This window comes from Myotis daubentonii, chromosome 7 (genome assembly GCF_963259705.1).
Source record: "Myotis daubentonii chromosome 7, mMyoDau2.1, whole genome shotgun sequence".
NCBI lineage: Eukaryota > Metazoa > Chordata > Mammalia > Chiroptera > Vespertilionidae > Myotis > Myotis daubentonii.
In genome coordinates, this window is record NC_081846.1 from 11,604,398 (window position 1) to 11,631,958 (window position 27,561).

At 38.4% G+C, this 27,561-nt stretch overlaps 1 protein-coding gene across 1 annotated transcript; it reads left to right on the forward strand.

The window, feature by feature from the left end:
* Window positions 1-5,612: 5,612 nt before the first annotated feature.
* ICOS (inducible T cell costimulator) lies at window positions 5,613-27,391 on the forward strand. The gene is made up of 5 exons (XM_059702456.1): window positions 5,613-5,736; window positions 21,714-22,043; window positions 22,965-23,071; window positions 24,171-24,255; window positions 26,665-27,391. The coding sequence occupies exons 1-5, from the start codon at window positions 5,679-5,681 to the stop codon at window positions 26,703-26,705; spliced, it is 621 nt and encodes a 206-aa protein (XP_059558439.1). The 5' UTR covers window positions 5,613-5,678; the 3' UTR covers window positions 26,706-27,391.
* Window positions 27,392-27,561: the final 170 nt, after the last annotated feature.

Genomic DNA, 27,561 nt, shown 5'->3' on the forward strand with positions numbered 1-27,561 from the left:
TACTATGCTGCTGTAAAAAAGAAGGAACTCTTATCATTTGCAACAGCATGGATGGAACTGGAGAGCATTATGCTAAGTGAAATAAGCCAGTCAATGAAGGAAAAATACCACATGATCTCACTCAGTTATGGATAATAAAGACCATTATAAACTTATGAACAAAAATAGATACAGAGTCAGAGCTGCCTCGAACAGACTGTCAAACTACAGCGGGAAGGCCGGGGAGGGTTGGGGGACAGGAGGGGGGAGGGTAAGAGATCAACCGAAGGACTTGTATGCATGCATATAAGCATAACCAATGGACATAAACACTGGGGGGTAGGGGAGGCCAGGGGATTGTCAAGGGCGGGGGAAAAAAGGAGACATATGTAATATTCTTTGTAATACTTTAAGCAATAAAAAATAGAAAATAAAAAATAATAAATTTCCAAAAAAATTATTTTGAAATAGCTTTCAGAATCAGATTAAGAGTCACAGAAGAAAAATGGTGTTGGTCTTTTAGCCCATTTAATTTTTTTAAATTAACAAGTGACTTTATCTGCTTGATCACTCAGGAAGAGTAGATAGAATGAGGAAAGCCAAGGAACTGAAGCTCAATTTCTGGGGAATATCAACATCAACATTTAGGAGAAGAGAGGAATTACAACTGGCAGGAACACCCAAGCTGAAAGGGGCCTAAGAGATGGGAGTTAAAAAGAAGAGAGCAATGATTCTGATCATACATGGGGACCACAGAGTAGCTTCAATGAAGTGTTGTTTGAAATTAAGAAGATAAAGATTTTTCTTCTGAGAGTATAGATTTTAAATTTAACATAGAATAAATCAGAGTAGAGGTATACAAAGCAACCTAAAATAAGCAGAATGGTCCTTCATTCTGGTAACTCAGTCAGGAATGGGTGGAACTATTTCAAGATAAAGTATAACATCAACATAAAGTGAGTATAGCATCAAGTGATTCACAGAGGTCAAGGAAGGGAAGGATAGAGAGTGTTGGCTGGAGTTGGCAATGTGGAATCCATGAGTGGGCTTTGGGAAAACAGTTTCAGTAGAATGTTAGAGACAGAAACCCATCTACAGTGGGTTGAGGAGCATCTAGGAAGCACTGAGGGGCAGAGCCTGAGTGTGGACTTGTCTTTATTAAGAAAGAAGAGAGAAATGTCTGTGACAGGGGTTATAGTATCTGAGGAAATGTGCTTGTATGTGTTAATGATTAGATAAATCATATCATTAAAGGATTTATAAATGAAGGGAAGGAGCTAAGAAGGCAGTTCAGGACCAAAAGACAGGACTGAGGGAATGGGGTCCAGGGGTGTTTTATAATGGTTTGAGCGATAGCACCATCATCAGAATGAAAGCTTTGCTGCCAAAGTGACTAAAATGGATATTTATGTTATAAGTATCAGTCATATCACGTCATAGTCGTATCTTACACTGAGATTTATTTATTATTTGTGGAAATGTGCAATTGGTTTTCTGAGCTTTATGGGGCCAATTAATGACTTTTAAATGAGAAAATATGATTTGGCTGTTAAAATAGGAGGTTCTTTTGTTTGATGACTTGGATGGACAAATGATCAGATAAGAGCTAAATGAGGATGATTTTTTTTTGAGGATGATTATTTTTTATATTTGTTGGATTAATTTCAACATGAAATACAAAAACATCTTGATAATTTTCTGCCCTCACATTTTGCATTATGATTCAAAGAGCAAAGTGTTAGTTGGCAGTAGTTCCTTCAAATGTCAAAAATTCTTCAAATACTCATTCAGTTGAGACAGTTAGGGAGCATATGCTATGCCCCAGGCCCTGTGTTGGGCATTGCAGATATGGCTGCAGAGAAGGCATCTTTGGTCTTTGTTCTGATGCTGCTCACAGTAGGGGCTGTAAGAAAGCAAACAGGCCTTTACAGTAGCATGAGGAGTTCTAGAATGGGGGACACAGAGAGGCTTTAGGAGGATGCAGAAAAGCTACCTAATGGACACTAGTTATGGAAGTGGTTGGAAGTGAAACGAATGGATCAGAAAAGGCTTTTTTGATGAATTGATGGGCATGTAAGCAAAGATCTGAAGAACGGTAGGATTTCTGCAGAAGAAAAGAAGCTGGGCTGGTGAGGAGGGGGAGTTGGGGCAAGAAGAGGGCTCCTGGCAGGTGGGGGAAGCCTTAGCTTGCGAATGTGGAGAAGGCAGCATCATTCAATAGTTCTGGCACTGTCAGTGCAGGAGGAAGAAGGAACAAATGTGTCAGGAGAGGAGGCTGAGCTGGAGGCCTATCATAGAGGGTCCTATGAGGAGGTTGGGCCTTACCTTAGACTGACAGGATGCTAAGCAGGGAATCACAGATGAGTTAGATTTACATTTTACAAAGATTACTTTCTCTGGTTGGTGTGGAGGTGGATTGAAATGGAACAAGGGGACAGGAAGACCAGGAGAGACATGCTGGAGGCCTGATCTGAGGCAGTGACCCTGGCAAGAGAGAGAAAAACACATGGCAGACAGAAGAAAATAGAAGAATGGGGCTTATTGGTAAACTAGAGGCCCGGTGCATGAAATTCACGAACAGGGAGGGTCCCTAGGCCTGGCCGGAGATCGGGGCTTTCCAGTTGCTCGGCCAGGGCCTCCATTCATTCTGCGCTGCCCCCTGGTGGTCAGTGCATGTCATAGTGAGCGATCAAGTTCCTGGTCTCCCAGTAGAACTCCTGAGGAGACACTTTGCAAATTAGCCTTTTATAGGTATAGATTAGTGGAGAGTGGAGAGGGCCGGCACACAGATTCCTGGCTAAGTGTCTGGCTGGTGTTGCTACTCAACAATCAAGGGAATGAGTGAAGAGAAGCAATTTTGATGCGGAAGAACCCTCTCTTTCCAGGCTTTTCTATCTCAAAAAGGCAAGCCAAGTTCAGGTGACACACAGGTGCTTTGGGCTGCTTTTTAACCCATTGTTTGGATTCAATGGCCTCCGTGTGTGGGCCCCCTAAACATGTAGATGTTGCTCTCCGTGAGTTTCAAGCAGAGCAAAAGAAAGATATTTACCGGTGAAACTTCAGAAAAGCAAGCACACACTATCTTGAACTCTGGTGCCCACAAGATAAGTCATAATAAACATTCTACTTTTAATGTAACAGATTTTCCATTCCCCACCTTTGCCCCAGGCATCTGCACACACAAATCAAAACCTTCTTAAGTCATGGAATAATAAAAAAAAAATAACATAAAAGCAACTGAGAGTGCTTCCTGTGCGGTAAATGGAAATTTTTTGCCCATTTTATTTTGCAGGCACACGAAAAGTAGTTCTGAATATTTAAAACCGTAAGTAATTGTGTTTATTGTTGTGTAATTTTCTCCTCTGGAGATAGAAATGCCACACCTAAATTTTGTTAGGAAATCTCTTGCGTTCAAATATTTTGGAACTTTGTCTAGGACCTAAAAGTACCCTTCTTCTGTCAAAATATGAGGCCAAAAAAAATCATGTTACCAGTAATTTCTGGCTAGATAAATGAAGACTAACGTGAGAGTATAGTGTGGTCATTAAGTGTGGAATTCAAAGTTTCCTTATCTGGGATTGACGTGCGTGGTTCAATCACTTATCGACTGTGTGATCCGAGGCAAGTTACTTAATTTCTCTATCAGTTTCCTCACCTCTAAAATGGGAATAATAATGGGACCTATCTTATAATGGTGAGAACTAAATGAGGTAATTATGTGAGGCACGATGTCTGACACATAGCATGTGCTCAATAAATGTTCATTTCTCCCTGTCCATCTTATTACCCCCTGCATAACTAGTTGAACTCTAGATTTGTGGCAACTTTTATCAAATAAAGTAAAAGCTCTCCATACTGTACTTAGTTCCAGAGCTCGACCACAAGATGGTTAGAAAAAGTCAGTTATCCTTCACTGCCTGTGTCTTTGCTGGAAAAAGACTCCAATGTAATGACCATGGACCTGGAGGCATTTCCTCTTGATGCTGCCCAGGGTACAGTGGAAGGGAAAGGGAGGAATCAGGGTAGCAGGTTCCTAGGGGTTCTGGGGGTCCAATCTTTACTGTTCAGGCCAGCTCAGTCTCTCACATAGCTTCTTTCACACCCACTACTGAGGCCCATGAGCCCTAAAAATTGTGTCTGGGAAAACAGCAGCAGCAGCTTAGGGAAATCACTGCAGAATCAGCCCCCTACTTTGCCTCTGGAGCCCCTTGGCTCTGGTCCAGTATCCCTAATGAGTCCCCAATAGCCCCAAACCTGGGTTCTACTTTAACGTCTGGACATTTTAGACTGACACCTCTGCTGCCCTGCCCAACTGATTCCAACTTTACCTGGATGTCACCTCTGCAGGCTAAGAGTTGGTTCTGCCCGGTCACTTCTCAGAAACCCAGCATGGATTCAACCTCCTGGAAGCTGGTTTAGACGCTGGGTGGTATTCTCAGAAGCCTTGGCACTAATGGTTCTACCTGCTTGGTTAAGACTGAGGACTCCGGAGACAGTGACCCTGGAGCCAGTGGCTCCTCATATCCCAGCCCTCCCTCATACTAATCATACAAGGTAGGCCAGGGACTTTACACTCTTGTGCCCCAGTTTTCCTTATCTGTAAAATGGGTGATTAGTAGTTCCCATTTCATAGGATGGTTAAGAGGATTAAATAGATTAATAGATGTACAAAGTATAATATAAATATATATACACAACAAATTCACTGAAATACTTGTGAGACAATGTAAAAATATTAGCTATATTTATATTACATTTTATGCATGTTAAATATATTATATACTATTTGTACTTAATTTTATACATGTTTTGTATTAACATGTGTTCTTTCACATAAAACATTTGTGTACATATAAATACTATTATTTATATTATTATTACTGCTGTTATTGTCTACTCTATCCCCCTACAGGGATAGGGAAATCATGGGTAGGCTTTTCCATTTTCTTGCTTTCGTCTGAGGTTGTAAATGTGGAGTCCCTGGTTTCTACAGACTCCTTTGTAATATGCAGAGCAGGGCTTATGTTGGATTAAAACTGACTCCATCATTTGGAAAACGATAATTAACAGTGAATGCCATGTAAATATTGTTTCTCAGCTTACTAAGTTACTCTTCTTTCAGGTATCTTCATTGCAATTTCTGTAATATCATTTATTTCTTGTCCTATTTCAAACCCTCAGCCAAATAATTGAAGACAGAAATGTGTCAAAATATGTTATTCATCATGTGGCTATTTTTAGATTCTGCTATCCCAATAACTAATTTTCAGAAAAGTAGGGTGGTTCTGAAAAGAATAGGCATTGTCTCTGTCACTTGTTTTATTGGAACCACAATGAGGGTAGACTTTTCCTATGTCGTCAAAATCCTAAACAATCCATGAGTTACTCTTAGTCCCCAGTAGCAACAATACCTCTCCTACAGCCACTGCCATCAATTAAAAGTCACATCCTTGCCTAGGGAGGTGGGTGGGGGAGGGGGGTGGGGTCATTGGAGGGAAGGAGGGGGGCATTTTAATACTTTCAACAATAAAGATAAATTTTAAAAAAAGTCACATCCTTGCCTTGATGGTAAGTGTGACATTGCATCAACCCCCACAAAGCCACTTCCTTTCCAGCAAGTAGAAAACATCCAGGAACATGAATTTTGCCGTTATTTTTTTCAGCCCTGTAGAAGAGGATTTTATCTGTTCTTGGCAAAGATGAAGTCGGACCTTTGGTATTTCTTTCTCTTCTGCTTCCAAGTTGAAGTTCTAACAGGTAAGTGGTCTATTGAATATTTCTTATTATGTTATAACTTAGTAAGTGACAGTAGGAAAAATCAAAGGTAGAAAATTTACGCATCAAATAGAAAAAAATTTTTTTTGAAAGTAAGAACAATTGCAGAAGGGCCCGAGTACCTGGATGGCTAAGGGCATTTGTCACTCATGTCGCTGTTGATGACATTGAGTTTGTACTGCTTCCTTTGATATTATGTTTTAAGATAAAGAAAAAGGTTTCATCAGTCCATTAAAATTTTAAATTACCTGCTTGGAGTTACCTTTTAGTGGATAAAGTAGAAGAGTGGCCTACTATTCTCAGAGAAAGATGAAAGGCAGAATGACTTGTGTCAACGGAATGAAAATGAAAAGTCCTGACATTGGGCTGGGAATTATTTCTGAAGGAGAAAATGAAATGGAAGGACTTTGAGAATAGGATTTTGATTTTAATCTTATCTGGGTGGTCTATTGTTAGAAATGCCCAGGCCTCCACGGAGTTTTCTCAACACCAAGTGTCAGAATCCCTCTAAAAGGCCAAGGAGTAGTGGATGATGTAAAAACTCAACACAGCCCTTGTAGACATTAAAAAAATAATAGTTCTGAAGTCCTTAATTCTTTCTATCAGGTGGCACATGTCAGACTCTATTTAAACAATTTAAATAATATTATCTACTAAATTGAACTAATATATGTGTTTCTACTGCTTCTTACCCTGTAGATTTTATTTAGTATTACATTTATTTTATCCTTAACTCTGAGCCATGTTTTTGAGGCTGGGAAAAGAAAAGTGAAATTATATTAAGTTGGGGAGTTCCATTAACACTAAAAATGAAATCACCATTTTTATTTTTTTAAATATATTTTATTGATTTTTTACAGAGAGAAAGGGAGAGAGATAGAGAGTTAGAAACATCGATGAGAGAGAAACATCGATCAGCTGCCTCCTGCACATCCCTACTGGGGATGTGCCCGCAGCCCAGGTACATGCCCTTGACCGGAATCGAACCTGGGACCTTTCAGTCCGCAAGCCGACGCTCTATCCACTGAGCCAAACCGGTTTTGGCATAAATCACCATTTTTAATAGGTATAATCTTATCTAGAAATAATAAATTTTTTTAGTGGTACAAAAAATACACTAATTTTTTTCCAAAAATAAAAAAAACCCCAACCAAAAGTAGATTGGTCATATGTTTGATCTTGCAGTGGCTCAAGGTGGCTCAAATTTTCTTGTAAAGAAGAATGAGGAAATAGGATCTGCTTATAAGTCCCAAGGGCAGTTTGGGACAACTTGCTCGTCTAACTGTGGCTTTTCTACAACCCAATGGAACCCTTTAGTGACATAAACAACAAACGAATAGCTTCAGAATTAATATTCATTCACTTACTCATCAATTTATTCATACTGCACCAAACACTTGCTATGCAGGAGGTACTATTCTAGCTGCTGCACATACAATGATGAGCAAAACTAGGTCAGTCCCTGCTTTCATGAAGCTAAATAAATGGTTGGGAGAAAGGCATTAATCATATAATCCCATGAATTAATGATAATTACTGGTAGAACTCAGTTCTATCATAGAATATAATAAAGAATCCTATCTAGGCTAGGTGGGTGTAGAGGTGGTGTTGGAGAGTGTGGTTCATTGAAGTTTTTTGTGTGAAAGTGGCACTTAAACTGATATTTGAAGGACAAGTAGGAGTAAATGGGGAGAATGGTATGAGGGTTGGGAGGAACATTCCATTCCATGACAAGAGTGAGTGCTAAGGACCCGTGGCAGGAGGGAGTAAGGTAAGCCCAGGGAACCAGAAACAGGCAATGTGCCTGAGTACAGAGAAGGAAGGCATGGGGGCTGATGCAAGATGAGGTTGGGAAGGAAAGCAGAATCCCAACATTGTTGTCTATAGGAAGAACTAACTCGCACATTTTAGGTCTATGAAATTTTGCAAGACTTTTCCTGCACTGGACACTAAAAACAAATAAATAGAAGAAATTAAAAATTTTTTAAAGCCACATAGGGAAACATGTCAAATGTGTTTTTGTCCTTTGGCAAGGCTGTGGGAGTCTTAAAATGTCACAGTAGTAAATAACTTATTACTTTTTGACAAAATCTTCTTTCTGTTGGAACAATGAATTCTTTTGTGCATATGTGTGTACTAGTATATGAATACAAATGGAAGGCTTCTATCTCTTGGAGTTACCTCCATATGCTGATGATGACTTTTTTTTTTTTTTTAGTTCAATGTGGAGACTTGAAACTTGAATGTCCCTTCTAGTTTTTTTTATCTATACTACTAAAAGGCTAATATGTTAATTAGACTGGAAATCTTCCTGACGTCCTTCCAGACAAAGCCACAGTGGCGGGGGCCAAGGTAGAGGTGGTTAGGGGCGATCAGGCAGGCAGGCGAGTGGTTAGGAGCCAATGGTCCCAGATTGAAAGAGGGATCCTGGATTGGAGAGGGTATAGGCCGGGCTGAGAGATCTTTCCCCGCTTCTCCCCGCCCCCCCAATGCACAAATTTATTTTTGAGCTTCTAGTCAAAAATAAAAAGAGGAAGACAGACTTAAGAGTTTTGATCCTGTCAACCACCAGTTCTGATAGAATCTTTTGTTTGTCTGAGCCATGTTGACATAGACATGGGACTTTCAATAATCAATTAAAGAGCATTTAAATGTAACTTTTTTGAATTTGAGAAGTCAAACTTTTAGCCGACAACATTTATATTCTCCTTGGGCTCAGCACCAAAAAAATCCTTTTATGAAAGATTCAACAATGCCACCATCACTAACATCTCTATTGCACTCACAATTAAAACTCTTTTCATTTTGTACTATATAGGTCTAAAGCAAAAATCTCATAGTAGTATCTGTTTGCACGTATTTAAATATGATGAAAGTTTCTTGTATATGTGAATCCATATTTTTACATTTCTACAGGCAAGTGACAGAATAATCATTAAGAATTTAAACCCCGTTAGAGCAAAGATCCAGACTTTGTTGCAGATTCAATGTGTTAAGCACATATAATTTCATATCTGAGAAATGACAATCACAACATACATGTGACACCAATGTGATTACTTTAAGTGTTTGGGACAATTATATACCCAATATATCCTGAAGGAAAATACATATCTGAAAATACCTTCTGAATCTAGCCTAATGCATTAAGTGGCTCTTTAAGAGTGTGGACTCTGGTTTCAGATTATTTAGGTCCAAATTATGGCTTTACCATATATTGACTCTATAACCGTGGCCAATAATTTAAAACCACAGTTTCTTCATCTGTAAAACAAGGATAAAAATAGACAATCTGACTGAAAAGGCTGCTATGAACAACAAATGACATAGTGCGCGCAATGCATTTAACACAGTACTCCATACATAAGAAGCACTCCATGCTAATAAGTTATTGCTATTATTTTTGGAAGCTTTTGAAAGCTTAGATATTTATATAACTTCTAGACCTATTGGGCTTCAGAGAATTGGCTGGGAATCACTCAGTACTGAAACCAGGAAAGTCGGTGTTCGTGCTACCTGTCACTAGCAGAACCAGTAAGTAGAGACAAGGCTGAATCCTTATGGCGCTTAATTCAGATGGCCCGCGATCTGAGAAGATGGTGTGCTATACACCCTAAACCCTGTCTCCCAGCTCATCTCAAGCTGACCCTTTTTATGAGAAGAAAAAAGTAGGTTAAGGATTTGGAATTCAGGAAAACAATTGGCAAGGGGTTTGGAATTCAGGGAAAATGACTAATCAGATAAAAGCTGCAATCTGGTGGTTTTCCGAGCATCCCTTCATCTGACTGGTGATTATCTGTGTCTGGGGAGCTGATGTTCTCTCCCTGGAGCACAATGACTCAGATACCGTCTTGGTCCCTCACAGTCCTCCTGGGGCACAAAGGAGGAATTGCTTGCGGGCCTCCTGAAATCAGGGCAAGTCCAGCCATCCATTCCAGTCCCTGGAACAATAGCTTTCTACATGCATTAATTACCAGGCCCATTAACTATATAACTGAAGCTAAGATTTTTAAATTCTTGAGTTCCCCATCATTATGAGTCTTTGTCTTTGGACTGGGAAACAAGCATCCTCAGATATCCAGTAAATAGGATCTCTTGCCCTGCCTTTCTTGCTCTTCTCAGCCTGTTGCAGGACAGTTACCAACTATGCTTACCCTCTATACTTTTCCAGCTACAGTAGGTCTTCGGGTTATGTCTGAGATCCGTTCCTACGGCGCGACGTAACGCGATTTTTGCCATAAGTTGGAACCCACCTACTTAAGCACCGATTTCACTCATGTGGAGCACATACACAGGAGTAATGAAGTGAAACAGTAAACAAATTTAAAAGAAAGATAACGATTCCTGACCTTTACTTGTGGTAAATAAATAATAAAAATACATAAAGCACATATGTAACAGACGTCGAAATGACGGAACTTTTTTTTTTTTTAATAAATAAATGGGAGATGGCGACGTAATCATGAAACGACGTACATGGAGTCCGACATAACCCAAGGACTGTCTGTACTTATTCATTTAACATTATTGAGCTTCTAATATGTTCCAGGTCCTGGGGTTATTTGGGGGACCATGATGCAGTCCTTATTCTTTCATTAAAAATATATTTTCATTGATTTCAGAGAAGAAGGGAGAGGGAGAGAGAGGTAGAAGCATCACGATCAGAGAGAATCATTGATCAGCTGCCTCCTGCACGCCCCCTATTGGGGATCAAGCAAGCCTGAATCCATGGCATGTGTCCTGATGGGGAATCAAACAGTGACCTCCTGGTTCATAGGTTGACCCTCAACCACTGAGAAACACTGGCAGGGCAGCAGTCCTTATTCTTGTGAAGCTCATATTAAATGAGAAAGATGGGCAAAATAATTATGTTCTAAACATATATGAATTATAAGTATATTGGTTTAAGCAAAATATTATTGAGAAAATAGAAATAGGAGTTGTTATTTTTAGGGGTGTGTGTGTCTCAGGTACCAATTCAAAATAGTTCTTAAAGAATGAATAAGGGTTTCTAGGCAGATAAAGGGGTAATAGGATATTCTAGTCTATGGAAATGGAAGTAACAATGTAAAAAGAATGGCCAAAAATTTTGGTATGGCTTGAATATACTGTCTGAGATTGTCAAAGGATTTTGTGTCATGGCAAAAATTTTTGACTATTTTTACCTCATAAGGAACAATGTAATAGAACCTTTTAAGCTGGGGAATGAAATGCTTTTTGGAAATACAATTTTGGGAGCAACCTGGAGGAGGGACTCAGAGGGGAGAGACTGCTATTGATAAAGACAGTCAAGAAAATGCTTTCACAGATGAGGGAAGACACTGACAGATCTGAATTGGCAATGGGAGGGGAGGTAAACAATGGCATTCATAGGCATCCTTGAGCTGTGGTGACCAATTGGATCAGGAGAGTCAGAGGGACGACTCTGAGATTCTGAGAGTTGGACAAGTGACTCCTTCAAAGAATGAGGTTTTGGTTTGTGAGTGGATATTGCATTAGGTTTGGAAATGCTAATTTTGGTGTGTCAGGGGATTTCCAGGTGGAGATGTTGAAAGGAAATTGGAAATATCCCCTGAAGCCAAGGGGAGGGGCGGACTTGAGAGAAAGGTGTGAGTCAGTGGAGCCTTAAATGTAAACAAGTTCACCCAGTGACCACCTTGTCTGTGTGCCCTAAGGGCTTTGACAGTTGAAGGATGGGAAGTATGTGGATATTCATGAGTACTGATAAAATCCTCTCTCCCTCTCCCTGGAAGAGAGTTGGGTCTATTTTAATCTCATGTGATTTTCCTAGGAGGACAATTTCAAATCAATGGCAATGAAATAACTAAAGAAGTAACTTGTTTGCAAATTAATTACTTAGTGAGTATTTGCTGCAGAGTTTTATATCACCTCTGGGATTTTTCAATTTTCTTGAAGAAAATCGGTTTTTACCAGAAGAAAATTAATCTTTCATTTAACTTAGAGGACAAAGCTTGTTTTATTACCCAGTACAAAGTTCCTTGGAGAGTATGGAGCATATAAACAATTCACATGTTCCCTGTGTGTGTGTGTGTGTATGCTTTTTTATTTTTTATTTTACATTTTCTCCTTTTCCACATTTTTGGCCTTTTCCCTTGTTAATGTTAAGTGTTTGGAGTGGGCTTATTTTGCCTATTCTTCCTATTGATTTCAATCACGTATGGGTGCCTTTGAACAATAATACAAATATAGAAATGATGTATGTATTACATTTTTAGCTAGTAGACTCATAAGAAATGACAATGCTTCTATGAAAGGTGAAAAAAGTGGTAGAAAGAACATTTTTAGAATTTCTTAGTAAAAGATCAAATGTTACAGAAACCTAAAATAATCATTGCAATTTGTAGAACTTGCCTCTATGTCACATTCCTGTGCTGTACTCAGCTAAAGCTTATCATGGTTTGATTACAGAAAATGTGTTTAATAAGCACTATCAATAATGTGAACTCAGGAGATCTTATCTTTCTATCACCCTGACACCTCTGGGAGGTTTGTGGTTAGAAGTCTGAGTTTAGGAGACCAAAGTCAAATTGCTGATTTGTCTCACATCATTGCATTGTGTGAATTTTCTGAATGTTTTTGTTAAAAGATTTTCAACCAGGGATACTACAACTGCTTACAAAGAGTCGTGGCAGGATGGGTTCAAACAAGACTGTCTTATACTGAAGAAATGAAATAGTTTAGATATTAAATGAATCAACTTGCAAATAAACTTTCAGACCATAGGGCAATTCTCAGGGGAATACATTTTTCATCAGAGAATTTTCTTAACAGCTCCCCAAAAAACAAAGATGCAAATGCTTTTATCCTCTGAAAAAAATTGAAAACCTAAAGAAGTCACCTAATATGAAGATTCTGTTTTTTCTCTTGAAAACATTAGTCTATGGATATCAATAGTAATATTATAAAAATCATAGTTAGCTGCCGGGGTCCAACCCCAGCAGGTCCAGGGGTCCCCAAAGGTGTGGACGGAGTCGGCGAAAAAGGAATGACACGGAGACAGCGTTCAGTTGATCAGCAGCCTTGCCAGGATCTCTAGCCACAATCTCCAGCCAAGTTCTGTGTCCATGTTCTCTTGCTAGGTTCTCCAGCCAGGTTCTCCAGGTTCTCCAGCCAGGTTCTGTAGCCATGTTCCCTCGCTAGGTTCTCCAGCCAGGTTCTGTCTGAGATCTCTAGCCAGGTTCGGTCACCAGGTTCTAGTCAGGTTCTCTTGCCATATTTCTGTAGTCAGGTTCAGTCCAGGATCTTTTGCCATGTTCTCTCCAGCGAAGTTCTTCTGTCTGTAGGTTCTGTGTAGGTTCTGTCTTCTGAGTTCTGACTTCTAAGTTCTGTGTCTCTTCTACGTTCTGTCTCTTTCTGTCTTGTTACATCTGTATTTATACCAGTTGATTCCAATCCTATCAATCTCTATTCCAAAGGTTAGGGCATTTCTTATCTCCATTCCAGGGAGTAAAGATTATGTAGCTTAAGCATGATTGTTTGTAGTTAAAGTGATTAATTACCTGCCTGGCACTTAGTTAAGAGATTTTATTCCCTCCCTAACTTCAGGGGAAAATCCCTACCTGGGGAAACAACCTTTCTCAGAGACCTTGGTTAAAACACATAGTGCCAAGAAGGTGAGCAAACATATTAAGAACAGTATGCCATATATGCCAGGTCCCTTGAAACAGCAAGGATGGACTGGCTCCCGGCAGTTAGCAGCAGTTAACAAGGTTGAACCTCCTTGGGGAAGATTGTACCCTACAGACATGTAGTCAACGTGATCAAGAAGATATAGTATCTGTTCTCTAGAGCAGCGATTTTCAGTTGGTGTGCCGCAAGAATTTTTAAAACTTGCAATACCTGACTATTTAGTCAGGGACATTAAACTCTTCCCCTTAGATTTTGAAATAAAAATAAATGACAACAGCCAACACAATAGCCATCTGGTGTGAATGAGTCAAAATTAAACTTTTTTTGTCAGATTGGCAAAAAAATATATCTTTTGGGGTGCCACAGAATTTTAGTAATTAGTTTATGTGTGTCATGAAATGAAAAAGGTTGAGAATCACTGCTCTCCGGTATTTATAATCTGAGAATACCAACAAGAAGTAAACAGATATAATATCAACACAAAAACTAAGACTTAATAACCAGATTTTAAGACTCATTACCAGGATTCAAGAGAACATATTCCTATTTGTATTTTTAATAATGTTTTAAATGCTAAAAGACATAGCATGGTGATTGTATCACCAATCACTCACGTGCTGTGGTTAGGAAACATCTAGGTGTTTTAGAATACTCATTGGTCCCAGAACCCCTCTACATTTGACAAATATAATGACTGTGCACTCTGGTGGTCCTGATAACCAACCAGATTTAAACCTGACCTTCCCTCACGTAAAAGAGACAAGAAAATCATTAATCATCTAAACACGTCTTTATGAACTTGGGAGATACAGGTAAAGAACCTGTTTCTTTGAAGCTCAAACAGATAATTTACATTAGAATGTGATATCTTTGTTGAAGAGGTGTCTTTTATGCTTGATTGTATATTTGCATGTCCTTGTTTCCAGAAGAAAGGCAACATGGTATAGCTAACCTTGGGATCATATCCCACCAATGAGCTATAATCCTGGGCAAGATGATCCCTTTTTTGGTTCCAGTTTAGCTTGATAAATGTAAATGTAAAGTGAAAGGCTTAACTGGATCATTTCTAAGAGCCCGTTGGTTCTTACATTCTATAGTCAATGCTTCATCTCCCAGATTTATAAATATCTACATATTTATCCATCCATCCATCCATCCATCCATCCATCCATCCAAGAGGTATTTCCTGTGATCTACTACATACCAGGTACTATTACAGAAACTTGGGGTGTATCTCTATAATAAGATGAGCAAGACCCCTGATTTTAAAGATTACATTATCGGAGCTCCAGTGGCGCAATCGGTTAGCGCGCGGTACTTATAAGATTACATTATGGTGGGGTAACTAGACAATAAACAAGTAAACAAATAAACCAGATAATTTCAGATAATGATAAATACTTCATCTCTAATAATATGCTATAAAATGACTTGGGGTGTGTTTTGGATTGAGTGGTCAATGGTTGCTGGAGAAGTAAGAAGCATATGAAGATCAGAGAGAACATTCCAGGCAAAGAAACAATAATTTCAAAGCCCTAGGGACCAGCTTCTTGTGTTTGAGGACTAGGAAAAAGAACACCGAGACTACAATTCAGAGAAATAGAGTGGGTCATGCGTGTCATTGAAACCAAAGTAAGGAGTTAGATTTTATTCTAAGTGAAATGGGAAGGCCCTACATGTTTTACAGGCATGGCAATGGCACTATCCAGTTGTGTGTGTTAGAAAATCATACTGGTTTCCTTGAGGAAAATGAATGGTACATGGGAAAGAGTGACAGCAGAGAGTTAGGAAGCTCTTGTAGTCCCAGAGAGAGATGATGCTGGTTTGGACAGTTGTAGTTTAGATGGAGGAGAAGTGAATACATTCTACTGGGCATAAAACAGGAAATTAAACTTTCTTCCTGTAGACAGATTTTTAACAGTGGTGAACACTCAGTCTGTGGTGAACACTCTTTATCTTCATGTGGTTGCCTGCTTCCATAAACCTTTCCTTGGTTGTTGCTAGTGACACTCCCACCTTAAATTAAACCCCAAATATTTCATGCACCCAAGAAGTTATGTGACCTAATAGACAAATAATCTAAACTGCCCAAGCCATCAGTTGTCTATACATGGAAGAATCAGACTTGATGTATGATTTCTAAGTTTACCAGGTCAGATTGCATATGATACTGGGTAGAGGTTGATGTTACAGGAAATATGTATAAGAATGTGGGGGTGTTTACTGGTATAAGGGTGTCTGAAACATGGACAAGCAATGTATGTAAGAATGTATGGGTATTTGAGATGGATATGGTATGTTAGGGAGAATGAGGATAGTATGGGAGAGGACATTTTGAAGGATGATTTTATATTAAGAGTTGGTATCTGGAGAAAATTTAAGCATGGGAGAAAGGAACAAAGGGTAAGATGAAAGAGATTGGAGAAAGGGACACTTGCAATTTTTAATTATTGATGTGGCAGAGGAACTGATCAAGCAGATTTGACCCCCAAGCACTGGCTATAAAAATGGTGGTTGAATATTAGCCTTGGCGATAAAAACATTCAGGGAGGATGAAGAAAAGATTCTAGCTGTTTCTCTTGTTGTATAAAGTAATATACAGATTTTCCTTAAAGTATCTGTCCATCCATTAAATGCTTCAGTCATGGTTACAGGTATAACCTCTTTTTGATACTGTTTTTCAAATGTCACCAAAGACTAAGGAGAATTTGTGATTAGGTATTTGAGCATATCTGTTCTATAGATGCCAGAATAATTATGAAGCAATCCACTAAATGCCATACCTAGTTTCTTTAGTTGAAATCATTCAAATTACAAGCAGATTTGCCAAGTGGTTTTCCAGATGGAGAACTTAAGCATTGAGTATGTAGAAACTTAAGTCAAGCTTTTTATCACTACATTTATATATATATAAAAGCCTAAGTGACCATCTGACCATTTGACTGTCCGACTGGTAGCTATGATGTGCATTGACCACCAAGGGGCAGATGCTCAATGCAGGAGCTGCCGAGATGTGGTGACCTGGCAGCTGCAGTTCTCAGGTGATGCGCCTGGAACCAGAGAGAAGGAAGCCCGATTCCAAGGTGTGTCACCCTCTTGCAATCTGGGACCCCACGGGGGATGTTGGAGAGCTGGTTTTGGCCTCATCCCCACAGGCCAGGCTGAGGGACCCCACCAGTGCACGAATTCATGCACTGGGCCTCTAGTTTGATAATAAAAAGGTGACTAGGTAATTTTTACACGAATTATGATAAAATAAAAAATTAAGCATGTCCAGCAGAAATGACACTTAGGAGGGAATCTCCAGTTACTCCTCTGATGTCAATGGCACAAGCCATTGGCCGTGTACTCAAGAAAACTTGAGGTAGTCTTCCTAGCCCTACCAAAATACTTCTCATTTTTCCTAACTCCCTGAAATAGCCAACTAAGATGCTGGGACAGAGAGGGGATTATAGGAACATGGTTTATTCTCTGGAAGACCCAACAGCAAAGAAATAGCTTTCTTGCAGTCTCAGATAGTATGTTCTGATCCTGGATCCATGGTGACTAAGGGTTAGAAAGAACTTTAAGATGTTTCAGTCTCACTGCCTAACCCTAACTGTAACCATGAACCTAACCCTTTCACAGATGAAAAGACTGAAGTCAAAAGGGGTACTCTAGTCACAGAGGCTTGCTAATGCCAGGGCCTGAATTTGCCTCTGGTTTCCTTGGGAACCACTGAATTGAACTTCTTCTTTCTTGTATCGCCAACCATTTCGTGTGGACACAAAAGGGGAAAAAATTGATGACAAAATCATCTTCAGAAATAGAGAGCAATGCATTTATGTCTGTTTGTACACACAGTGGCTGCAGAAATGCTTAGTCCAAGATGTCTTTGTGGTTTACTTACTGCTGTTATAAAGACCTTGGGAAATTTACTTTGATTATTTCTAAAGGAACTGAGAACCAGCCCACTGATTTTATCTTCTACAGCAGACAGTAGAGACATAAGCATCAAAACAATAGCAGCAACATAATTTCCTCAGACAAATAAGTCTCCAAGCAAAACAACTTTCATTTTTTTTAAAAAAATTTATATATATATATATATATATATATATATATATATATATATATATTATTGAGTTTTTACAGAGAGGAAGGGAGAGAGATAGAGAGTTAGAAACATCGATCAGCTGCCTCCTGCACATCTCCTACTGGGGATGTGCCCGCAACCCAGGTACATGCCCTTGACCGGAATCGAACCTGGCACCCTTCAGTCCGCAGGCTGACGCTCTATCCACTGAGCCAAACCGGTTTCGGCAAAACAACTTTCATTTTTATATAATACAGACTTCATCTCTACTCATGCTATTGGTTTTTTCCCATTTGCTTATATTATCCCCTCTATTTTTAAAATGAAATAAGCATTGTTTTTATATACTTTAAAAAATTTAATTCTAGAACAAAACATCTATAAAGAAAAGTGAGCAAACATAAATGTCTTGTTGATGAGTAAGTTATAAAGCATACTACCTCATTCCTACAATCACTACAGGTCAAGAAATACAACATTGTCAGCACATAGAAGTCTTCCATGCCTGTATTTTCCTTCCTGGTTTCAACAACTCCAACTCTTCTCCCCTTTTAGACTGAACTTTGTGATATTCACTGAGGTTATATATTCTGTTTCTATCTATTCTTTTAGTCATTATCACAATATGCATACTTCACTTATCAAAGTTTCAAGTTACATACACCTTTTACTGTCTTTCTAGACAATATGTTCTAGGTCAGTGGTCAGCAAACTCATTAGTCAACAGAGCCAAATATCAACAGTACAACGATTGAAATTTCTTTTGAGAGCCAAATTTTTTAAACTTCAACTATATAGGTAGGTACATTGTTATTAACTTATTAGGGTGCTCCTAAGCTGGCCTTGCTAGAAACGTCCTCAATCTGATTGAGGTACGTTTGCTGAGGTCGACCCCTTCCAACTCTCCCCTCCACACTTGTCATCTGAAACAAGTACACAAGACGAGTGTGGAGGGGAGAGTTGTAAGGGGTCGACCTCAGCGAATGTACCTCCCCTGCGCCGAGTATCCCGCGGCCTGCCTGTGCCTGTCTCCTGTCGCCCGGCTGACCGACACCCCCCACTTCTTCTAATGCCACTTCTTCAAAATAGACTCGCCCAGGCCGAAAACCGACTTCTGTGCATGGGCCACGAAGCTTCAATCGCACTGTACGTGTGCGCCTGTACGTGGTATTTTGTGGAAGAGCCACACTCAAGGAGCCAAAGAGTCGCACGTGGCTCGTGAGCTGCGGTTTGCCGACCACTGGTCTAGGCTGATGGGTAGTTGCACCACGTTGAAGATATAATAGGTGCTTCTAATAGGTGCTTCTAATAGGTGCTTCTTTGAAGACAATCAATCTTTTTTTTTTCTCTCCCTCTTGCTGTTTTTAGGATTTTCATTATGCTATGTGTAGATGTAAGTATTTTGAAAACACCTGCTAGGGTAGGGATTTGTTGGGATTCTTGAATCTGTGGATTATGACTGCACTGCGAATAAATTTTCTAACCTATTTTTTCAGTTTATCAGCTCTCTCATTAGCTTTAATGCTCTTAACCTTTCCATTGAGTTTTTAATCTGTGTGGTTTTTGCCAGTGTTAGTTGTTGATTTTTGTTTTATTCAAATTAGTTGATCTTTTTTTGAATTTTCTGTGCTCTGCAGGTATTATTATAAGTTTGTCTTTTGTTTCCTTAAACATAGTAAGCTCAGTTGTTTTATTTTGTGGGTCTGATAATTCAAATATATAATTGTTTTTGGATTTGTTTTTGTAGTCTGTTGTTTCTGTTATCTTGTTTCCCTTTGTGTCTGATTATTTTTTATGGTGTGTTTGTCATTGTATTTACATATTATTTGTAGATATGATTTGATGCCTGTAAATTTTTTCTTCCTGGAATAGTTTGCATTTTTACTTTCAAAAGCCTCTGGGTAATAATAATAATCTAAAATCACCTTAAACAAAATGTAAGAATTGAGATAGACCATTGAAGAGATTCAAAGGTGGGTTATACTCTGCATGAGGGCTGGTTAACTTCTGGTTTACCTGTACTCCAAGGATGTAACCTTTTGGGATCCCAGCTTATTGAGGAAAGGGTTTTCTACTAGATTCCTCACTTTTCACACTCTGGGAGTTGAAACATGAAAACAAAAGTTTGAATCTGGGAAAACAGCAAATGCTTTCAGAGTAAAGTAGCTCCTAAGCTCTGCTTATCTCTCTGAGTTCTAGTTCTTCAAATTTAACTAGTATCTTCTTCTCTTTTAATAATATTTCAGGACATTTTGTTCAGCATTTTAGTTGTTGGGGTGTGGGGTGAGTTTGAATAATCTGGACTGCCATAACTGAAAGCTATAATACCTGTGTGTATATTCACAAGCAAACCCCAAGTTGAAAATCTATTCCCAAGTAATATGAGAGATATACATTGAAGTCTACAGATATTAAGAAAAATAAGTAACTGTGACAAATCTTAAATAAAATGAAGGCAACTGTGATAAATCTTAAATAAAATTAATAAAAAATCTTATGTAAAATTTTGAATAAAATTTGTGCAAGTAGAGTTGTAGTAAATGAATCCTCCTGCATAATGCTAGTCATATTATAAATTGGAGCAGTTCTTTCAGCATTAGTAGATGCTTTAACAAATTATGATAGATTAACACTATGGCCTTTTATACCATCATTACAAAGGATAATTATGATGACTATGTCAAAATGGAATGTTTATAACATTAAATGACAATGGAGGAAAACAAAATAATATGCTTACTATATAAAACAAATATATATCTGGATGAAAAAAAAAGAAAAAATATTTCAGAATAAAGATAGAGATTTTAAAACAAGTAGAAAACTCATGATAATATTTTCCCCAAACAATTTCAGCATAAAAATTTATCACATTAAAAGAAAAGAAGAAAAAAAGAAAGGCAATGAGCAGTTTGAACTTACCCTATATAATAAAAGGGTAATATGCAAATTGACTGAACTAGGGAATGACAGGTCACTATGATGCACACTGACAACCAGGGGGCAGATTCTCAATACAGAAGCTGCCACCTGGTGGTCAGTGCACTCCCACAGGGGGAGCGCTGCTCAGCCACAAATTGGGCCTAAGCTGTCAGTTGGACATCCCCTGAGAGCTCCCAGACTGTGGAAGAGTGCAGGTCAGGTTGAGTAATCTAATAACTGAGAATCTGTAGCCAGGCCAAAACTATTTCAGTCTCCTCCTTCTGTGATCCCTATGTAGCTCACAAAAACAACCTTGGCTTCCTAGAAGATTAAAATTACTTTTAAAAAATGAAAAAGCAAGCAAAAATCTGGGGCCTTACTTTTTTTTTTTTTTTATCAGACTTTAATTTAGTTTTCAATGGATGAGGTTCCGAAAAGACACACATTTCTGTCATTTGGAAATGATGCATCTGTTCTTTTACACTCTAGCAAGAGAGTATAATATCAATGTATGTTTAAATATAATCACTTATTTTTAGTTTAAGCTATTTGTACTTTTAAGAATTTTTTCTTAACTGCATCATTCCCAAAATCTCTTCCCCAAACTTTCGTTGTTTGACTAAGTGCAAATCCTCCCTCATTTTCAATATTAAAAATCATTTCCTCAAAGTGGCATTTTCTTATTTCAAAAAATATTTTTATTGCTTTCAGAGAAGAAGGGAGAGGGAGAGAGAGATAGAAACATCACTGGTGAGAGAGTATCATCGATTGGCTGCCTTCTGCATGCTTCCTACTGGGGATCAAGCCCACTACCTGGGCATGTGCCCTGACTGGGAATCGAACAGTGACCTCCTGGTTTATAGGTCGATGCTCAATCACTGAACCATGCTAGCCAGGAAAAGTGGCATTTTCTGATTCGACAATAGAAATCAGAACCAATCTCACCACCTTTATTCAATTAGTACTCCATTCCTTACACAAATTATGGTACATTATTACATATTTATTTATTTACCATCTTTTTCCAAAATGGAAACTGCCAAAGGGCAGGACCCATATCTGTTTCATTCATACTCTGTACATATATTATCTGATCCACTGCATATTATATATTCATATATGAGAAACTTCCGGTTAGGCTTCTTCTAGGGCACAGTTTTAACTATTAAGTTCTTTTTTTGTTGTGACTTTTTTTCATTTTTATGCAATAGAGGTGACTTTATGAAGAGATTACTTTTGTATTCAAATATAATTATTAGGGCAACCTATTCCTAAAATGTTGCTTTTGCTTTTTTTTTTTCTTTTTATCCAGAAGAAATCGATGATTTTGCCAAGTCTAAAATATTTACATTTCACAATGGAGGTGTACAAATGTTATGCAAATGCTCTGAGAACGTCCAGCAATTTAGAATGGAGTTGCTGAAAGGGACGCAAATAATCTGTGATTTCAGTAAGACAAAGGGAAGCGGAAACACCGTATTCAATCAGAGTCTGAAATTCTGTCAATCATCCAATAACAGTGTCTCTTATTTTCTGAATAACTTGGACAGTTCTCATGACAGCTATTACTCCTGCAGACTATCAATTTTTGATCCTCCTCCGTTTCAAGTGAAGTTGAAGAGCGAATATTTGCATATTTATGGTAAGACATTGTTTTCATCTTCTGGATGTAACTGTACATATGCATTTTGACTTTTCTTGCTAATGAAGACAAACAAATAAGTATATTTTGTGTTGGAGTTCATTTATGTGCAATTGATGACAATTACTTATGATGAAAATATGTAAGAGGTGATTTATTAATAATAATAGATATTAATCAGTAATATGCAATTTGATAATGTAGATTGTTGACTTAGAAATAGATCATGTTGTCTCTAAAACAAGTATGCCATTGCCCAGCTGGCATGGCTCAGTGGTTTGACCTATGAACAAGGAGGTCGCAGTTTGATTCCTGGTCAGGGCAAATGCCTGGGTTGCAGACTCAATCCCCAGTGTGGGGCATGCAGAGGCAGCCAATCAATGACTCTTTCTCATCATTGTTGTTTCTACCTCTCCCTCTTCCTTCCTCTCTGAAATCAATAAAAATATAAAAAACAATTAAGACACATATGCCATCAAAAATCATGAAAAATGAAGACAAATATCCAAACCCATCGCTTAATGACTATTCTATTCACATAAGGCTTAAGGTTGTGGTTTTTGCTGAATTTGCAGAACGCAGTGAAATGACTGAAAAGAACAGTTTTATGTCATTACTTTTTCTACTTATTTTTTTTGCAAAAATATAGACAGAAAAGTCCTTTTTATTAGTCACATTTGTAAACATATTTGTGTGTACAGTCTTTTACGTTTTAGTTTTTGGATCCTTGCTATAATACTAAAATGATGTTGTTTACTATTTACTGGGTTTCATGGTTGCAATGAAGACAAGCTCATTTGATTAAATCATTCTTTTACATTTGTTAAAAAAAAACCACAAAACACCACCTTGGGATTCAGCAGTGAAAGAGGGGATTTGAATTTTAGAATTTGCTCTTAACATTTCTTTTTTCTAATCCAGAATCACAGCTTTGTTGCCAGCTGAAGTTCTGGTTACCCATAGGATGTGCAGCTTTTGTTGTCGTCTACATTTTTGGATGCACATTTTTATGTTGGTTTAAAAATAAGGTGAGCAATGTCTATCTTTTCTTGCATCAATTTTACTGAGGAATATCAGTGATCATTTACTCATCGAAGTACATATTACTCTTACGAGAGTAAATGGATCAACAGGTAGACTACTTTTTCTCTCTCAAGATATACCTACTAACTAAACTACTAACTTGGAACAGAAGCTTATTTTATAACTGCTTCAGTTCAAAACTTATTCAATGGCTTACAAAGAGATATGTTGTTATTTATTCAACAAGGATGAGACAATTGAGGCCCATAAAAGACAAAAAGTCAGGAGGAAGGTAAAAACATAAAAATAGATGCTTCTTGCTTTTAAAAATTATTTAATGTGGGCTGCACATTTTATTCTAAACTACCTAAGAGTCGGAACAAAGATGAAACCATTCTGTTTCACTCCATTGGTTAATTAAGAAATAGTCAAAAAAAGGAGACGTATTTAATACTCTTTGTAATACTTTAAGCAATAAAACAAAATTAAAAAAAAAGAAATAATCAGTGAGAAAAATCTTATAAGGTACCAGTAGTAGCTGAGAAGTAAATGGCCAGCTTGTTTCCATGGTAAATAGGGCTCCTTATTTTAAAAGAAAAACCACTGCAAAACCATGCAGAATGATAAAACAACAAGAATAATGACAACAACAAGAATCTGTGCTGAAAATATCCTTTGTAGCCTTTTGCAATACACATTCTCAGAGAACTTATACCTCCCTGCATGATGCAAGTCTGCTAATACCTAAGTGTATCCACAGTGTGATTATTGACCAGACGGTGAGTATATCTGTGCCAAATGGAATATGAAAAGAGAGATAAAAAGGAAGAGAATGAGATAGAGCCCATGATCTAATTCTATGGAGGAAAGAACAATAAAGGCCAAAATGAGGAAGTCAGCTTTTCTTATTTAAAGCCCTTTTCATGTTGTTCTACTTAGCCAAAAGCCAGGACTCTAAGTCCCATTATAACATTTCTCACATACCACTATGACAAAGAATAGAAAACAGTAAACAAATAAACCAAAACAAACAAACTAACAAATAGCAGTAATGGAGACGGGGGAGAGCAGATGACCAACCTGCTTTCTGACTTTCTCTTTCAGAAGCATCGATCCAGTGTGCATGATGCGAACAGTGAGTACATGTTCATGGCAGCGGTGAACACGGCGAAGAAGCCAGGGCGCACAGGTACAGCAACATTCAGGGCTTAGGGCAGGGAAGAGCTGTCTTCATAGTAAGCCTGGAATTTTCATTTATGATTTTTAAAACATATATTTTTATTGATTTCAGAGAGGAAGCGAGAGGGAGAAAGAGACAGAAACATCAATGACGAGAGAGAATCATTGATCAGCTGCCTCCTGCACACCCCCTGTTGGGCTTGTGCCCTGACTGGGAATTGACCCCTGACCTCCTGGTTCATAGGTCGATGCACAGCCACTGAGCCACACCAGGCTTAATTTATGATTTTAGAGGCAGGAATAATGTCTCTAAGTCTGACTTTTCGTATTTCCTGTGAAAAACTGAATTTTTATTTTACCTGATTTTATGTTTTTCTCCAGTGAATTGAAAACAAACAAGGTTATAAACTACTATTAAAATTAAACAAGTTCATAAATCACTATTGTACCCAAGAAACTTTCCAATTGATATTTTAAAAATTGAGATGATTCAAAGTCTCCCTTGTTAAAAAAAAGTTCATTAAGTCATACAATGAGATTTACTGAATATCAATTAAGTGCAAAAATCATCGAGGGAGATATATAGATACATGGAGATTTTAGACTGAGATTTGGAAGCCAGATCTGGGTTGGTGTTAGCATGGGGAGGAAGGAGGAATTGGTGAAGATATTGTTAAAATGTGCAAGTTTAAAGAACTTGTGTATATCACAGAAGGCCAGTTAGGTGGGAATTTGACCTTTTCCATTCAGATTAAGCGTTGTTAACTTGAGTGTCATTAAGTTGAGGAGCATTCAGAAAAGTTGAAGCATCTATTGTAGAAAAGGTTTAAATTTTATGCTTTAGAGGTTGCAATGATATGAGGTATATGATGAGATGGAAGCCATTGCATTTTTGCCACAACTCAGTGGTGCAGAACTTATATTAAAGAAACATACAAAACATCTGCCATAGAGTTAAAGTATAGGGAGGGAGCTAAATGCTCTTTTAGTCCATCTCACTTTTCAGATGCAAGAAATTATTGATGCTCAGGGTGTTCAGTGACATCTTTGTTCCCCAGAGATTGATACCATAGCTTTGACACTAGCAAAGAGCTTGTGTTTCATATAACTTTGCTATTTTTTAAAAAATCATTTCTCTTAATCTCTATGCTCTTAATAATGTGTCTGCTTTAGTACGGAATCCTTAAAACAGACCCTGAGACAGAGACTTGTGGGCAAGTAATTTAGGTGGAAAGTGACTCCAAGAAGAAGGGGTGAGGGAACAGGGAGAGTGAGACAGGTAAGGAGGAAACGCAAATGGAGGTTGCATTACTGAGATCTCAGCTAGAGGCCACTGCTTTAGGGTTGCCTACAGAGCACCTTAATCTCCCACGTCCCTAAACTTGCCCTGTGTTTGGGATGAGGGGCTCAGAAGTCTTCAGAGAAAGCCCTGAGGCAGAAAAGCAGAAAATGCACCATGGACTAGTGTGCTAGAACCATCAGTATGCACAGAGGTGTCCACCCCTTGAGGCTGAAATCAGAGGTGGGTGGTTTCATTTTCCACCTACCATGCCTAGTACATCTCTTCCAATTGGATTTAAACAAATAACTATGCAAATGGCCAGAGAGTAAGTTTCTTTATATCCTGAAAGGATTACACATATCCAATTCCAAGCAGAGCCTGACACAGCACCTCTGGCAAATATTTATTGAAAGATTATTATGTGATGATCTCACTCATTTATGGGTAATTAAGACCATTATAAACTGATGAACAAAAATAGATACAGAGGCAGAGCAACATCGAACAGACTGTCAAACTACAGCGGGAAGTCCGGGGAGGGTTGGGGGGGTGGGTAAGAGATCAACCGAAGGACTTGTATGCATGCATATAAGCATAAAGAATGGACACAAGACACTGGGGGTAGGGGAGGCCAGGGGAAGGTCAAGGGGAGACAAATAAAGGAGACATATGTAATACTCTTTGTAATACTTTAAGCAATAAAATAAAACTAAAAAAAGAAAGATTATTATGTGAATAGCACTGTGCTGAGTAATGTGTGCTGGGCAGAGGGCGAGAAGACCCAAGGCAGTCCTTGTGTTCAGTTTGTAATGTCATTGGGGGAGGTGATATGTTTACATGGATGGTGGAGTTACGTGTTAATGTCAAAAGTACATAATTGCGAAGTGTATATTTCAGATAATATCTGTTATATAGGAGTTGAGAGTGGGCTGAGCAAAAATGTATGGAAAATGTGGACCTGGTGCTGGGTCTTGACTGATAAAGAAAAGTTTGGATGGGGTGTGTCTGTGTGCGTGTGTGTGTGCATGGATGTGTGCGTGTGCACGTGTTTATAAGAGACAGAAAAGGGGGAAACTTGAGGAAGGAAATTGGCACATGGAGAGCTTTAAAAGAATTTATGCTACATTGTTGTTACAGATGTTGCTCATAACTTGGGACTCTCCAGCACCCTGGCATGAACCATGTTGGCCATCTCCCTGCTACTTGAAGTGCAAGATTTCCTCATTTCCTGGACCCTGGAGAGTCTGGCTTGATTCGACTACATACATCTTCTACTGATGTTTTGTTCAACCTGGACCAGTAACTATATCAGTCAACAGGGATATTAACAGACTGCCTCAGAGCTGTTGAGTTCTATGGGAACAAACACCCTCTTGCAACTTTATAGAAAGCCGGGGTCACGTGTACCAACAAACAGACCTGGCGGGGATGGAATCACCTTCACATCTGCTTCTAGCCAGTAAAACAAACACATCTACAAACATTGTTAAAATACGCCAAGGGCACTGAATCCACAAAGCAAACGGGCCTCTGAGGGCCAGCATCGGTCCGCAGTTCACTAACAGACTACCTCTTCTTCTTGTAGGATGAGCTTCCCTTTTTAAATCAGACAGTAGAGGAGTTGCTTCAAAACTGTAGCTATTTTATTTCTGAGGTGTCAACGTGTGACTATAATGTACTGATGCATTAGTGCACAGTACTCTTCTCCAACTTCTGAACTCCTGTCCACCACTCCACCAAGAGTTTAGATACCTTCTGCTCTCAATTTTTCTTTTAAAAATATTTCTACATGACTATTTGATAGATGCTCTGAGGAGGGAGCTATGTCTATATTTTTTCCTCTACTGCTCCATAAAATACATACCATATAAAAAATTATATAATATATAAATATATGAGTATAATAGACACACACACACTCCGATGAATATGGTTTACTTATATTCTTCCTACAAGAATAGACATCTTTTTTCCCCTAGATTCAGTTAACATGGTGTATTTTCCTGACTTGGTATTAGTGGTAGGAAACATTGG

Bases quoted from the DNA above. Each gene is read 5' to 3' on its own strand.
- ICOS (XM_059702456.1), top strand. From the start codon at position 5,679: ATGAAGTCGGACCTTTGGTATTTCTTTCTCTTCTGCTTCCAAGTTGAA. The intron at 22,044-22,964 runs GTAAGACATTGT...TTTCTAATCCAG, and splicing joins CGAATATTTGCATATTTATG to AATCACAGCTTTGTTGCCAG. The intron at 23,072-24,170 runs GTGAGCAATGTC...TTTCTCTTTCAG, and splicing joins TATGTTGGTTTAAAAATAAG to AAGCATCGATCCAGTGTGCA.